The 15,749-nt window shown below is 53.8% G+C and overlaps 1 protein-coding gene across 1 annotated transcript; it reads right to left on the bottom strand.

Moving 5' to 3' along the window:
• Positions 1–359: 359 nt before the first annotated feature.
• On the bottom strand, positions 360–14,442 carry RGS14 (regulator of G-protein signaling 14). The gene is made up of 15 exons (XM_006884437.1): positions 14,398–14,442; positions 6,789–6,810; positions 6,476–6,648; positions 6,078–6,170; positions 5,807–5,950; positions 4,929–5,072; positions 4,666–4,777; positions 4,205–4,314; positions 3,508–3,711; positions 1,582–1,658; positions 1,244–1,370; positions 1,083–1,164; positions 924–970; positions 738–834; positions 360–562 (listed from the first exon to the last, which is right to left on the bottom strand). Exons 1-15 carry the CDS (start codon positions 14,440–14,442, stop codon positions 360–362), a joined length of 1,680 nt encoding a protein of 559 aa, XP_006884499.1.
• Positions 14,443–15,749: the final 1,307 nt, after the last annotated feature.

Raw genomic sequence — 15,749 nt, 5'->3', positions numbered from 1 at the left:
CCTGGCCTGACTCATATCAGCTCCCTGAGGAGGAGCCCGGCCCCTCCTCCTGCCCCCATGTGGCCTGGCAGAGGGTAGAGGGGCTCCCACTGCCTACACTGCCCCTCTGAGTTGGACCCACCTCCCCCCAAGGGCCTGGCTGTGCAAGGAGAGTGGGCAAGCCTGGGAGGGGTCACGTGGTGGCAGCCACGGGCTATGGCTCCCGTGAGCCCACTCTCCACCCTCTCCCCACTCTTCCACAGGGCCAGCCCGTGGAAGAAGGGGCGGGGACACTCATGGCACAGAAGGGCATGCAGAGCGGACCGTGGCATGCTCAGCCCGCAGGCCCCATGCAGCCAGCCTGGACTGCTGGGCAGCTGTCAGAGGGCAGAGTGCGCAGTGGAGTCCACACAGCTGCTCTTGGACTGGGCCTCTGATTCCGTCTGTGGTGGGGCATCCTGAGTGCTGGGCTCCCGGGTGGGCAGCTGCAGAAATTCTGGAAGCACTAGATCCTCTTTACGCAGAAGGCCCCTCTGGTCATGAGCGCCACTGCTCTGCACCCGGTTCAGCAGCTCCACCAGGCCTGAGGACATTCACAAGGTCAGGGCCACCAGCGTCCTCCTCCCCTCTTTTGGACCCCATTACCAATAGCCCCAGCACCCAGCCCATCCTCTGCCTCTGGGCAAGACTATAACTTCTGCAAGGGCTTCCAACACCATTGTCCCTCTAGGCCCCAGCCCTCACTATTCCCAGTGTACCTTCAATGTCACAGGTCTGTCGCTTTCTAGCAGCCAGAGGGTTCGGGGGTGGTGATGAGGAACGGGCGGCTTTGTCCTGAGCCCTGGGCAGGCCGCCCTGTGAGAAAGTGGGGTCAGAGGCAGAGCCAGGAGGGAAAACACCAATGGGTGGGAGGAAGAGGGCAGGGTGCCCTGCCACTGGCTCACCTGGCTGCAGTGAGGGGATAGGTCACCGGCATCTGGGATCTTAGTACCTGTGGCAGAGAGCGCCACCGTTCGGGTTCGCTTCCCGCCCGCTCCCTCTTCCTCCTACGTCTGCATCCCATCCCTACGGACCAAGCATTTCTGGGGGCCCCTGTCTCCTACCTGGGAGAGTGTCCAAAACCAGTCTTTGGGCAGCTATTGAGCTTACTAACTTCTCCAGATCCAGTGGTTGCTTCTCGCCTGGCTGTGGGGAGGGGTCGGCCTCAGACCACAGGACAGTCCCCCGGCTCAGCCCCGCCCCGCCCCACCCCCCCGCCGTTTACCCGGTGCAGCCACACGTGCTGCAAGCTCAGGCCGTGCTTCGCGATGGTGGGTTGCAGCGCCTCCTGGAGCCGCTTGGTGGGCTTGGCCGAGATTCGCACTACCCGCTCCAGAGACGTCAACTCCAGCCTGCGCGGGACCCAGGGCTGCCAAAGGGCGGCAAGGCGGCCCGCCTCCCTTCCAACCCACCGAGGCAAGAAAGAGAAGGGAGAGCCGAGAAACTGGGGCGAGGGCTGAAGGGGGACTGACACGGGCGTGGCTTTTAGTCCAGAGGTGACACCGCCCCAAGGGGTAGCTCCTGAGACCCGCCAGCGCCCCCAAGAGGCAGGGCCGCACTCACTCAAAGGTGATCCTGTTCTCCAGTCGCACTTCTTGGTCCGCCAGCACAGTGCAGTCCTGATCCAGGACCAGCGCTTTCTGCGGATGCCAAGTAAGGTCACAGTCTCTTCCCCATCCCTGAGCCCCTCCAGGGTCTGAGAGAGCCTCTGTTACTTCCTGACAGTAACAGTTTTAGGGGCTCCTTACGGATCAGAGGGAGAGAGTGGCAGGGATGCAGATGCACTAAAGTCAGTTTGGCATAGGAGTTTGAGGCCTTGAGAAAAAAGGAGTAAGAAGGCTGGACAGAGCCTGGGGAAGGAATGAAGCTATGGAAACCGGGCAGGGAGTAGGGCATGAAGTAGTCACAGGTTTCAGTAAGGGGCATTTAGATCCTGGGTCATGGAGACCCCACGCCTTTCTAGGTCAGACCTGAGTCAGCCTCCAAGACAGCTGCCTCTTTGTCTTTCAGGCATCCGAACTCCAGATAGTCCAGGGGGATGTATTTCCCCCTGTACCTTTGGCTAGCCACCCAGGACTACTCCCTTTTTTAATCTGTCTGCTTCTCTCCATCTCTCTTACTAAGAACATGTTTTGTCTCTTTATTGTCCCTGGGATGAGATTTTTATGAAGACAATAATGCCACTTCCAACTATGTGTTTCAGAAAATGATCCCTTCAGAGTTTTCAGTGGCTGTGATCTTATGGAAGCAGACTGCCAGGCTTTGCTCCCATGGCACTCCATGAATCCAAACCTCCAGCCGTCCTGTGAGTCGTCAGGTGTACACTAAATCACTCAGAGTCCAGAGGGATGTAAATCGCCTAGTGCAGTGCCAATTACAAAGTAGGTATATAAACAGTAACTGTTGTAATTTTCACTCCTACAGACCCAATGTGCCTGCACCATCCAGGGGTGGGGGAGGGCGGCCCAGCCTCTCCAGGCGCTAGGCCTGTGCTGTGCTTCAGGGACACATGGAGTGTGGGTGTGAAGTTATATTTAGCCAGACATGAAGGCCCATCTGGGCTGCTGGCGGCTGCCCTGGTGGCCTAGAAGTGGGCAGAGCTCCTCCTTATTGCTGTCCTCACTCACACCCCCACGTCCCAGGTACCTAACACGTCCTGCACTTACCCATCTCGAGGATTTTGCTTAAACTATGCCCTCTGCCTGAAATGCCCAGTTCCCCCACTGTTTCAGGAAAATTCTCCTCTCCTCAATGCTGTCTCTTCCATGAAGCCTTCTCAGACTAGCCGAAAAGATCTACTTTCCTCCTGGACTCTCTTTCCTGAGGTTTGATCCCCTAGCCTTCATAACATCCTGCCTGAATAATGTTCAGTCCCTAGGTCTGGAGGGCAGAGCCCAGGTCTCTGCAGGGACCTACCAGCCTTAGGATTTATCTCCTGAGTGGATGCAATCTGACTGGTGTCCCTGGAATGTAGCCTTCTTCTTAGAAGTCCCTTATTGGATCTAAAAGTGTTTTGTTTTCCCCTGTTGTTGTTGTTGTTCCATACTGTAGAGTCGGAACCAACTCATAGCTGACCTTCCAGTGGGTTTTCAGAGGCAGTTAGTCGCATGGAAGGAGAATGCCCATCTTACTCCCATGGAGCAGCTGGTGGCCTCCAGCCATGTGCCTTTGGGATTGCAGCACAGCTTCTTGCCACTAGGCCGCCAGAGCTAGACTCCTCTTTAACATGCAATGCTGGTTTTCACCTACAGGAAAGTTTTTCGTGGCCTGGCAAGGTTGGGCTTTACATCATCAGTAAGGATGATGAAGGAAATTTGAAACCAGGATGGTCATGGGAAGCTAGAGATAGGAAGGAGGTTATGCTAAGGAATGGGGTTGTCCCAGGAGATTAGTAAAGGAATTGGTATTGCAGGCAGACACAGAAATGAGATTAGAGTTAGGGCAAGGAAGGGGGGACAGAGTTGGGACCAGGCCTGATCAAGTTCACACCTGCTCTTTGCCCACTAGGTAGACCTTGATGTCAGGTAGAGAAAGGCCTCGTTTCTCACAAATGCCAGCCAGCATGTCACGGATGGTGAGGCTGGGTCGGGTCAGGGCCAAGGAGGCTGTGCCGTCGGGCAAGTACACACAGCAATACTTCCCTGGCCGGTTTTCGCTCTCACCCTCTGTGCTCCCAAGGCTCTTCCGGTGGCTCTGGTTCGAGGAAGAGGTGGCAGGAGGTTATGTGTGGTGTGCAGACAGTTAACACAAAAACAGGTATGCTCACTGGGGCACATGCATGCACACACATGGCAGCCTCTTATAGAAGCATAGACATAGGTAGGGCAGCCAGATCCACCCTCAAAGTCACACACACACACACACACACACACACACACACACACACCCCTCTTTTCTCAAGAGGAGCATATACAAGATAGAGCACCCAGATTTACCCTCGAGGCCACACACATATACACCCATGTATGCTGTATACACTACGTAGGTGGCTCCATCCATAGGGACCCACACATTTGCAGGCAGAAAACGTATAGGACCCGTTGTGGTGAGGACAGGAAATTGGGCACACAGAGCAAGCCGGGAGGTGGAAATGGGGCCCATCACTGGGAATGATGGTGGCCACCACAGAACATGGGAAGAGTTGTAGCTCTGATCTGCAGCTTGTCTGTCTCAATAGCCTACTCACCTCAGACCTGCTGCTGACAAAGGCGAGAAAACCGAGGTCCAGGCTGGCAGAGGAGTTTAGAGAGCCCTGAGACTCACGGCGCAAGTTTGCAGCGGCACCACCTGCCAGCTCTGTGGAGGGGCAGCAATGAGCGGAGATGCCTGTCCTTCTGCCCAAGTCCACTAACCCTCTGCCCTGGCCACTCTCTAGCCCCGTCCAGGAGTTCAGTTCTCATGAACCCTGTTTGACTTTTCTTGCAGGGGTCCACTGTCATTTGGGTCCCTGGACACTTTGCTACCATAGGGGTTTTCCCAAATTTCTAGGGTTTAGCCTAGGAGGTGCACCACGCAGGGGAACATGTATTTCCGTTTTTAAGCAATGGGGGGGGGCAGTTAGGAGAGATTGGGTATTCCCAAGGCTTGGCCAAACTCCCACCACCCTGTCTCCAGCCACTTCTCGAAGCCTCCTGCTCTGGTCCTCACCTCTGCGGAAAGACTTGCGGAGTGGTCGGCCCCCAGGGCCCTCAGAAGGTGGCAGTTGCCCCAGCTCTTCCACGCCTAATGGCAGCGACTTCCCGGGCTTCAGCTTCGGTTTCTGCGGGTACAGGAAGGCCTGGCATGGAATTGAGCCTAACTCTCATGCATGGACACCCCCCCTTGCCCCGCAGATCTGCACTCAGCGGTGTCCCCACTTACAGACGGTCTGCAGGGCCCTGCCTCCCATATCACATCCCCTCTAGCCACACCTTCCTTGTTGTGTCTGGGCTGCCAAGGCGTGAGGAGCCAGGCTCCCTCAAGGGGCGTCCCTCAGCCTCGGCCAGGAGGCACTCGCGGTACAGCGGGGACTTGACAAAGCGTGCGTAGCTGTCGAACTTCATCAGGTTGAAGATCTGCTGGGAAGAAGCCATGATTGTGAGTTGGAGGGGGCTTACCAAGCGCAGCGAGTGGCCCAGGGGTGGGGTCTGCCCTGAACCTAGGAAAGAAGTTCCTACACTGGCCCCCTAGTTCCCAGGCCACATTTCCGGGCGCCCACCGCCATGGTCCAGGTTGCCCCTGCTCTTGACCCCCGCCCCTCAGCTAGAATGCCGTAGCCTCCCACCCAGGCCCCTGGTTAGACCCTGCACTGCAGCCCTTGACACAGGCCATGACCCTGCATGATGCTCCATAAACCAGAGCTAAACTTGTTCCCCACGAGTCAGTTCTGACTCAGGGCGACCTGACAAGGACAGAGTAGAACTGCTCCATAGAGTTTCCACAGTTGTGAAGCAGACCACCACATCTTTTCCCGCACAATGGCTGGCTGGTGAGTAGTACCAACTACGAACCATTCAGTTAGCAGCAGGGCGCTTTAACCACTGCACCATCAGGGCTTCATTTAGGTTGTATCCAAATCCTAAAAACTAATGCACTGCCGTCAAGCCGGTTCTGATGCATAGTGAGCCTTCACTGCATTTCCGAGGCTGTAAATCTTTGCTGGAAGAAACTGTCCAGTTTTCTTCCGAGCAGGCTTATGAAATCAAACTCGCATCCAAACCCTCCTTGGTCTGACTCCATCTCTGTCATGAAGTGGGCCTGCTGAGGTCACGCACCCCTGTTTCAGGCCACACCTCCTGGACCTACCCACCTGAAGCTGTGGCGCCCGGAACATATCTGGCCGGGGCTGGGCCAGCACCTCCTCACCGAGCCATGCCTGCCTGTCAATGTTCACCGGGCTCAGCGCCTGGCTGGACAGGAACTCCTGATAGATATTGCGGGCCTCTTGAGCTAGCTGGGGCCAAGGGAAGATCAGACCAGGTGTGAAGATGGTCAGGTCAGGGAAGAGTAAATGGGTCCAAGCCCTGGTCCCCACCCTGATACCAAATGGCGCTTCTCCCCTTTCCCCCACCACCCTGCACCTGCTGGGTGTCGCTAGCCGGGATCTGTTGGAAGCGCTCACAGGCCTTCCAGAAAGTCACATTCTCAGCGCTGAACTCCTTCTTCAGAAACTCCTAAAGTGGGAGGGTAAAGGGGAGGCAGATAGAGCCAGAGTCAGGGGATGTGGTCAGAGATGGGGCAGAGACAGGGCAAAGAGCAAAGTCAGACAGAGGGCAGACCGCAGTGGATCCAGATGAACAAGGAGGAAATGAGAGGCAAAGACAAGGATAGAGAAAAGGAAGAAGGAAAGGCCTCCGCTGGAAGAAGCAGGGAAGCCCCCACCCCACCCCCGCCGCCCACCCATCCTCCCCATGTGCCTGGTCCCTTCCTGCCTCTTTGTCACTGCCACCCATCATCTCCACCTCACCCCAGGGCTTACCGTGAAGTAAGCCAGGCCCAATGGGTCCTGCAGTAGCCGCTCAAAGGACAGGGCCCAGCCCGCCACAGGCTGCTCCTCAGTGGGGAAGGGGCTACTGGGCCCACTGGGGAGGCTGTGGATGCTGAGTGAGCTGCCCCGGCCTTGGTCCTGGGGCCCTGTCACACTGCTCAGTTCTGTAAGGGGAGAGATAAGTGAGAGTGAGCCATGCCCCACCCCTGCCCTTCCCCATCCACTCTCCAGGTCCATAGCAGAGCTGCCTCCAACCCATCCCCACTCCTGACCCCAGCCAGGCTCCCATGTGCCTGTCACTCACCTCCATCTGAAACAGCCAGAACCTAAGAGAGATCAGAGGGGAAACAGTCAGAACAGAGTCCAGTGCAGATTTCCAAGAGACAGTCTAGGCCTGTGGTCTCCATTATCTGGAAGACCACTCTGGGCATCCCAGACACACCCCTACTTGGCCAGGGTTTCACTCAGATAGCCCCTGGCTCTTGTTCATATCATGCACCAACCACTGTGTGCTGGCACTTAGACCAAGTACCTAACAGAGATCCCTGGGTCACTCCTCCCCCAGACCCTCCTGGGTGGGCCCAGGTGCACAGCATGGTGGGTGTTAGGGTAAGAGAAGAAAGAAAATATGAAAGTCTAGGGGAGAAGCAGGTGATGGAATCCAAGCAGCAGACAAATCAGCATATTCCAGTGATTGACCCTTCCAGCAGCAACCAATGAAGTTCTGCCGGGGACCTGTCTCTGCAAAGGGTGCAAGTATACTAATGATCCTGTTATTGTTGGTTGATGGCTGTTGAGTTGAGGTCAACTCACAGTGATTCTATGAACAAAAGACCTAATGCCTTTCCATAGATATCGTTGTTTCTCCAAGTTCATAGAGTTTCCAGAGGCATGTGGTTTAGGAAGTGGATGCCACTCTAGGAGGTGCCAAAAAATAAAAGACAAAAAAGATGAGGGCGTCTGCTCTCACCTATCTCTCTATCGAGCACAGATAAACCCTCCTTTTTTTTTTCCTTCATGTTGTGTACTGTCAAATCAAATCTGACTGGCACAGGAGGAGATTACCCCTCCTTCTCCCACAGAGCATCTGGTGGATTTGAACTACATGCCTTCAGGACTGCAACGCAGTAGTTGCTACTAGACCACCAGAGCTCCTTTCCTCTTCTCTTGAGGGTGTTTCTTTTAAATAATAAAATTTACTCAGTGTATCTTTATTTGCTTTTAAATAAAATTTTTATACTGGTTTATTTACAAGATTCATATATGCTGATTTTCAAACCGTGTGTATCTTTACTTTATAAAGTTTACTCTGTCTTTAACCATTCTTCTGCCCGTGTCCTATGTTCTTTCTTCACCTTTGCTCCACTCACCTTCACGATGTGCTCCCTAAACCAGGTCCAGAGAAACTCCAGTGCTCTAACATTAGACCTCACACCCTAGCATAAGATCAAAGGAACTCCCCTGCTGTAACAGTGGGTAGGAGCATAGACTTTAATCTTGTCTCTGCCACTTACTAGCTGCATAACATTGGACAGGTTCCTTAACCTGCTTGCCTCTCCAGCTATAAATAGGGGATGATGCTAATAATAGTAACACTTCCCAGAGCTGCTCTGAGGCTCAAATGAGTTTCCTATAGGACAGTAGCCAGTACACAGCAGATAAGTGCTGTGTCACTGTTTGCTGTTGGCTTTGACTAAGCAGAGGTGTCTCTGTAGCCATTGATCTCTTTATTGCACTATTTCCTCTTGGGACTTAGGGGTTCCCAAAGCGCCCAGCCCACCTCAGGTGGAGCACAGGATGCTATACTCTGATATATAGCAATGGCTCTCAAACTTGAGTGTGGACTAGAATGACCTCAAGGTCATTCAAGTTCAGTGGGTCCAGCATAGGGCCAGAGGTTCTCCATTTATAACAAGTTCCCAGGCAATGCTGATGCCGCTGGTCCATGGATCACACTGTGAGCAGCATGTAGAGGCTGACTCCATCCTCCCTCCTCCACCTCCCAAAGCCCAGTTCACATGTCTCTGGGAATTCCCCTTAGTGAAACAGAAAAACCCTCCTCTCAAAATGACTCTGGCAATGGTCGCCTTGAATCTCTTCCTACCTTTCTAGCAGCTCCTCCAGCTTCCTCACCCACTCAGAAGCCTCTACCCACCTCTAGCTCTGTCCTGGGCCCTCTGTCTTAGTCATATTCTCTCCAGCTCTAGACACACTTGACTGACTTGGTGCAAGCATCTCCCTGCAAAATGTCCTAGATGCTCCTCAAACTCAGTCCAGCTTCAAATGGAACCCACCTCTGCACCTACAGAGACACAGTCAAACCTGCATCCTTTCTTCCCATCACCTGGAACCCCAACTCCAGGGCTTGAGTCATCCCCGATTCCTCTCTCCCTCTCACCTCCTACATTTTTTCACATGGCCCTGTCTTAGGGAGCTCCCACTTGTCCCTTCTTTCCAGCACCTCTGGAAACAGGCCTGCAAATATCTCCTCCCCCGGGAAGCTTTTCCCCCTTCTCCTTGCTGAAATCTCTGCTCCCTACTCCCACAGCACCCTGGAAGCACCCAGGTTCCAGAGCAATCGTACGTGGGCTGGAGCTACGTAGGCTATTAGAGGATATTAGAGCTTCTGGGTGCTGAAAATCCTTCGTGAGCTTGGCTGCTAACTTGGAAGTTTGAGTCCACCCAGAGGTACCTTGGAAGAAAGATCTGGTGATTTGGCTCCCTTCCAAACAAAAGTGAAACCTAAAAAAACCCCAGCCACTGAAAACTCTGTAGAGCCCAATTCCCTGACACATATATGGTTGTCATTAGTCAGAATCAATTTGACGACAACTGGTGTAAGGTATTTTGGCTCTAAGAATTCTTTTAATTTAAAGGAATTTTCTACATTCAAAAAATCAGATGTTACATGAGCTCTTTGTCCTTTCTTTAAGATGTTCCAGAAACTCTGAGCTTCTTTTCAGAACAGGAATGTTGGCTGGCACTGAGCAGCCCCCCTCTCCCTTTGAGGAACTTTCCCCAGTGGCCTGCCTGAAAAGTTACTTGTGGACAGACACCTGAGCTCACATTTGTGCTATGTGACTTCAGGCAAGGCATTTGATCTCTCTGTTCCCTTCTCTATAAAAATGGAATAATGGCAGTGACTTTAAAAAGTTTTGTGGGGTTAAATGAGTAATGAAAATAAAAAGCTCACAAAGTACTATAACAGTATATGGTAAATGCTCAAGAAACGTTACTCTTTTTGTGATCCTGCTAGCATTGGTGCCTGACCAGCTAGTAGGCGCTACAGAGGAAAGAGCACCGGTTTGGGGATCTACTGAACCGGAGTTCATATCCCAGGCTCGACTCTTTCTAATTTTACATTCTTACCCTCCTCTCTGAGAAGCAAGGGGAGAAAGGAGGAGGAAAAAGTTTGTGCAGTTGCTGCTTGGCGTGAAAACAGCACCCCAGCACAGCACTCCCGGCCCAGCGGGCGGCCCTGGTTCTCCCTGCCCTGCCCTCCCTGTCTAACCCACTTCACCTGAGGAATCACCCGGAGCGCGCACAAGCGATGTCCTGAATCCTCGGCGCTCGGCGGGAGGGACGGACGGGAAGCCCACGGCTCATTCCCCGCTGCTCATCCAGCTGCTGCCCGCCCCCGTGTGCCCTTCCCCCACGCTCTGTCAAGCTGCTCCTGACTGCAAGGATGCGTACCCTCCTCCTGCCCCCAATACAGGAATTCTCCTGCCTCCCCCTTCCTTTGCTGCTGCCTGATGTTGTCCTCCTCCTGCACCCCCTCTGCCTTGCTCAGAACCCTCCCTGGCTCCGCCTTTCTTTGAGAAAGGCGCCAGGGGCTGAGGCTAGCACACATGCTGATTTTGTGTGACCTGCAGAGGTTTTGATTTTAACATTATGTTTAATGAATTGTGTCTTCAGGTGTGGCTGGCACTACTGCCCACTGTCCAGCCTCATCCCACTCCTGACCTGGGCAGCCTGGGAGTTGCCATTTTTGCAATCTGAAGTCCTATCTGGGTGACAACTCTTGAACCTCACCATTTTCCTTCCCCCTCACATCCTTCTCTAAGCCAGACCCTCCAGACACCCCCCCCCCCCCCGCACCCTCTCCCTGGATATCTGCTCCTGCTCCCTCCATCAAAATGCTCCCCAATCTCTGCCTGTTAAAGCTAATCATCCCCAACTCCAGTCCTCCAGGGACTTGGTTTCCCAGCACACTGACCGACAGACAGCCTCTCTGTCCTGCCAGTCTGAAGTCTTCAGGGAGGCAGATCTGGGTTGCATGAGGAAACTGAGCTGCACTCCCAACTCCAGGAGGTAACTAACCTTCCTGTCCTTAGGGCCCCAGGCCCCTACTATGCTCTTCACCAAGAAGGCTAACCCTCTCAATGGCCAAAAGCTGCTATGGCCCCACCATCTCTCCGAAGGGCCTCTTGCACCACTAGTTGTGGGTTACACAGTTGGGACTCAGACAAAGCTGGGACAGAAACCTAGAGGTGGGAGGGAGTAGAGATGGAGATCAGTTTTAGCTCTGTCATTTGGGGCCAAGTAACCTCTCTCTCTCTCTCAGCCTCAGTTTTCCCCCTAGCAGCATTCGTTGTGGCATTTCTAACCTCTTAGGGCAGTGTTGAAGGGGAATGTGGCCCATAAGTTATGGCATTTCTAACCTCTTAGGGCAGTGTTGAAGGGGAATGTGGCCCATAAGTTATGGCATTTCTAACCTCTTAGGGCAGTGTTGAAGGGGAATGTGGCCCATAGGTAAAAGCAGTAGGCTGACAGCTGTCAGGGAAGTGCCTGGGCACAGTGGGACAGAGAGGCTTCGAGCCCTGAAGAAGCTGTGCTAAGCAGGGAAGGCCTCGCCCTGCACAGCCTACTCGAGAAGTGGTGAGCGACTGGGAGAAAAGGGGAAGGAAGGTGAAGGAGGGTGTGGTGGTCAGTGACACACCAACTCAGGCCTCAATTTTCCAGACTTTTTTTTTTTAAGGAAATGGGCTTCAGGGGGACGTACCTGATATACTAAAGTGAGTGTGGTGCCCAAAACCTCCATCTGTGTGACAGACACTCCCTCATACTGTCCCTCAATCTTCCGTCCTTATCCTGTGCAACAGGTATTGCCCCATTTTACAGATTAGCAAACCCAATGAAATCACATTGCTAGAAAGGGACTCTGATTAGAGCTCAAGTTTACCTGACTGAAGACTCAGGTCTCTCTCACCCAAGGTGCTTCCCCCACAGGGCCTCAAGCCTTAAGGTACAAGTGAGAAAGATCAATAGGGGCTTAGGGTTCAGGAGGCTCAGGGCTCAGGGCTCCTAATACCTTTTACCGTCTGCAGGAGTCAGATCTCAAATGAAAGTTCATATTAATGAGAGTCTTCTCTACTGGTCACTCTGTACATCAGCAGCTCATTTCATCCTTACTTGGGGAAACTGAGGCTCCAAGACCCTCTCTAGGAATGACTTATTGAAAGCTAGGTGTCTGTTTCCATCAACCTGTGCCCAGCCTGAGCCATCAAAAAGGCTAGCTAGCACATGAGTGCCTGGCTCAGAGACGTCCAGTTTTATTGTTGTCCTCTTCAGGTGGGAAAGACAAACAGGCCCCCTGAGAGCATGGGTATGCTCTCTAACCATGCTCTGGGTTCGAGTCCAGCCCCCACTCGCTGCACACACACCTGTGTCTGCTGCGCCCAGGCCACGCCTTTTCCTCCACTAGGTAGCACATTCTTTAATGACCATATTCAGTACAAAAGTTCATTCCCCTTCCTCAGGTCCATACAGGGCTCGTGTATACCCAACATGTAACTCTTAATTTTGATCTAATTTTACCTCATTGATACAAACCTAATTTATATCTAATTTTTTTACTCCCATGACCAGAGTCTGCTGGAGGGCAGGCCCCAAGTCTCTTGTGCCTGGAACATGAGTGCCTAGGAAGGCCAGTACGTAAGGAAGGTCTGTGGAATGAATGAATGAACGAACGAATAAGTGGAATGTTAGCTGGGGATGTGTGGAGCCATCTCTAAGTGACAGGCTTCATTGCAATTGTCTGACAAGCTGAGTGGCAGAAAGACGGCTGACAAACAGAGCTGCCTGAGCAGGGACAACGGCACTGGGGGAGGTGGCAGGTGGAGGAGGAGGACCCCAGCCAGGCAATGCAGGAGGTGGAAGAGCACAGAATGGGAGTCAGCTCAGCTGGGTGCAAATGTGGGTCTCTCAGCTCGCTGATGACCTTGGTTATGTCATTTATCCCTGAACCTTCTTCAGAATCACTTCTGGAAGAAACGAGACCCTTGGCCCCAGGTTCCTGTCTGTTCACATCCCTGCATTTGAGTGCAGACCTGTCCATCTACCTCATCCCAGCTGAGCAGTATCCTAGAGAGCTGTGTAGTGACAGAGACCAGCAGGTGATGACTCTCCACATTCTAAGAGGTGGCAGAGAGTTCAGAACGTGCCCAGAAAGGGCAAAGATAAACCTGTGTGTGAGAGTTGATGGGTTTGACAGCCAGAGGCCAGAGGCTGGGCACCCTCACTACTCTGAATGGCTGGGGTAGGGACACCCTAAGTTGACAGAGGAGGGCAGAAGTTGGGTCTGTCCCCAGACTGAGTCTGCTTCTTGGATGCATGGCCTGGACATGTGAACAGGGTCAAGTTGTGGCTTCCGGAGTGGAATGTGGGGAAGACATATTTCCAGGAGTTTTCAGAGTTCATTTGGGAGGAGAGAAAGTAAGAAGGGGGCTGGAGCAGTTTTTCAGGAGTTTTGGCTCCTTCCCACCTGCACAGCCCAGGACTGAGCTGTAAGAGATGCTAGAAGAAGAGATGAAGACAGGTCCTGCGAGTTAGGAGGCAAGGGTAGGGATGAGGGGTGACTGATCTTTTCTATGTGTGAAGCAGGTGATCTGTGAGGAAGGGCTGAGTGTGGGGGAGCACTAAACCACTGTTTATGGATGCCCCATAATGGGTTGGGATCTTTTTGTTCATTGTGCCACTCTCTGTTCCAATCTCCCCATTTTTCAGATGAGGAAACTGAGACTCTTAGAGAAGCTTTCTCGACTTCCATCCCCAGTAAGGGACAGCAGAGTTGAGACTAGAACCCAGGTTATCTCTGGATCCAGTGGAGCCAGGACTCCGACTGGCTTTCCTAGAGGTGACAGGAGGGACTGGGGCTCTGCCAAGTGGGCTAGGGGTTCAGAAAGGGAAGGAGACCTGGCACTGCTTGCTCTATCTACTGAATGAATGAAGAAGCTTAACTCTCCTCTGGTGGCCCTAACAGGGTGGAGTCGGACGGTGCAGCCAGGGCTGTCCTAGGGGCCAGCACCATCGCTTCCTGGAAGAACTGAGCAGGTAGAGGCTACAGTAACCACGCCCCCTCCCCCAGCCCAGCCTGACCCTGCTGACCAGCCTGCTGAGGACCTTGAGTTTGGCAGAAGAAGCCGATGGAGAGGGGTCAGCTGCATGGCAGTGGCCCGGAGAAGGCTGCCTTGTCCGTGTATGTCCTGTCTTTGGGCACCAGAGCCCTGGGGCAGAGGAGGTGAAGGTTGAGGCTGTGTGGAGTGTGGGGGATTAAAGCACACTAGGTGTGGCCAGAGGGCAAGGAGCGTCACCTCCCTGCTGCCCAGGACACAGAGATAGAGACAGCCCGAAAGATGCCAAAGTAGCAGTTGAGGGTACAGCAGGGGCTGGACCAGAAGCTGAACCCACTCTGTCCTAGCCTTATCCCTGGGGTCCCCAGGTCCCCAGCCAAGCCATCTAGGAGGGTCTTGAGCCTAGGGCATCAGTCCCGCAGCCTGCCGCTGTCTGTTCTCAACTTCTCTTGTTTGTTGATAGCCACAGGCTCTTGCCCCAGGCCCTGCGGGTGTGCCTCTGAGGCTCTGCCCTGGGTGTGCCCACCCCTTCCCGAGGCCCCAGTCCGAGCCCACACTCACCATGCGCCCGTTGGGGACTCCCAGGTGCTTGGGCTTCCCTGGCATGCCGCTGCTGATCACGGGTCCCCGCAGGGGGCGCCCACCATGAGGACAGTGGGCAGCCAGCCGCTCAGAGCTCGCAGGGCGGCGGGCAGGCTGCGGAGAAGGGCAGGCTGCGGAGAAAGCCCGGCTCCGCTCCTGCAGGCCCTCACATCCTGAAACACCAGCTCACTACCTCTTTTCTCTGCCACAGGAAGTGTCTCTATAGAAACCAAACCACAGAAAGAAGCAAGGTCTAAGAGAGCGAACGCCTCTTCCTACACACACGCACACACGTTCACGCACTCACACACGCCGCCAACGCACCCTTGGCAGCACCCCACACAGGCACCAACGCACAGCGAGGCCTTGGCGCGCCCAGCCAGGAGCCAGCCTGGTCTGAGCCAGTCCAGGGAGCTCCACTGTCTGCCGGGCACACAGAAGTGCGATCCCCCACAGCCAGGCATCCTTGTCCACCCTGGCAGGAGTTCTGGTGAACACGTGCGCTAGAACCTGCTTGCTGCACGTGTAGGCCACCCCGCACACTCTGACACCTACTGTGTGCTGGGCCTGTGCACACTCAGGAACACCGTCTCCCCCCACCCCCACCCCCACCCCAACCGCAGGCTGTCCTCTCTATGAGCATGCTCCATTGTGCAGACAGATAAGACGCCTGTGGTTGTGCACACACCTACCATTCAGGTATGCATGTCACAAGCTAGGTTGTTTCCAGAAGGAGACACCCAGACATTCAGCTATACACTGAGGGCACAGCCCTTTACACAGACCGGGCACAATCTACACCAGGCATGTGTGTACCCAGGTATATACATCCCTACCTGGGCAGGGGACCCACGGAGCCGTTCTCACGTAACAGCCTTGCCTAGAAGAGGCCCGCCCTGACAGACTTGCCTCAGCTCCAAGTGATCTTAGGTCCTTTAGCTGAAGTCGCCCTGTTTACTTCTTTCATACTCATACGTCTTCCCACTACAAGGGCTCTCAGTTTACTCTGAGATTGGGCTTATTTGAAGCTCTCTACCACTACGGGCTGCATTGCTCTCTCTGTAAGGTCTAGGCAAAGTCCTTTATTCATGTTCTATATTCTATCCTATCACTCCTTTCCCTTCTTCGCCTCAGGCATTTGGTTAAACTTGATGACTCAGACTCCATGGGACTAGTTCCCACCAAATGAATGTGAATAGAATTGCATTTACGGTTTCTGGGCCTAGGTTTTTAAGAAATAAGTGTGTGCCTTCAGCTTTTTTCCTTTAGCTGGCTGGATGTAGAAGGCACAAGGAACAAGGTGGTCCAGGTCACTTTGTTAATGCGGAAGA

The sequence above is a fragment of the Elephantulus edwardii genome, unplaced genomic scaffold, assembly GCF_000299155.1.
Source record: "Elephantulus edwardii isolate Elephantulus edwardi_28Jun2011 unplaced genomic scaffold, EleEdw1.0 scaffold00033, whole genome shotgun sequence".
Classification (NCBI taxonomy): Eukaryota; Metazoa; Chordata; class Mammalia; order Macroscelidea; family Macroscelididae; genus Elephantulus; species Elephantulus edwardii.
Note: the sequence above shows the minus strand (reverse complement) of the source record. Positions and strands in the feature narration are given on the sequence as shown.

What these genes read in the sequence shown, in the direction of transcription:
- RGS14 (XM_006884437.1), bottom strand. Translation starts at nt 14,442, where the DNA reads ATGCCAGGGAAGCCCAAGCACCTGGGAGTCCCCAACGGGCGCATG. An exon ending in GCCCAGACACAACAAGGAAG is followed by an intron (nt 4,778 to 4,928) that starts GTGTGGCTAGAG and finishes CTGTACCCGCAG; the next exon opens with AAACCGAAGCTGAAGCCCGG. An exon ending in AGCACGTGTGGCTGCACCGG is followed by an intron (nt 1,165 to 1,243) that starts GTAAACGGCGGG and finishes CCCTCCCCACAG; the next exon opens with CCAGGCGAGAAGCAACCACT.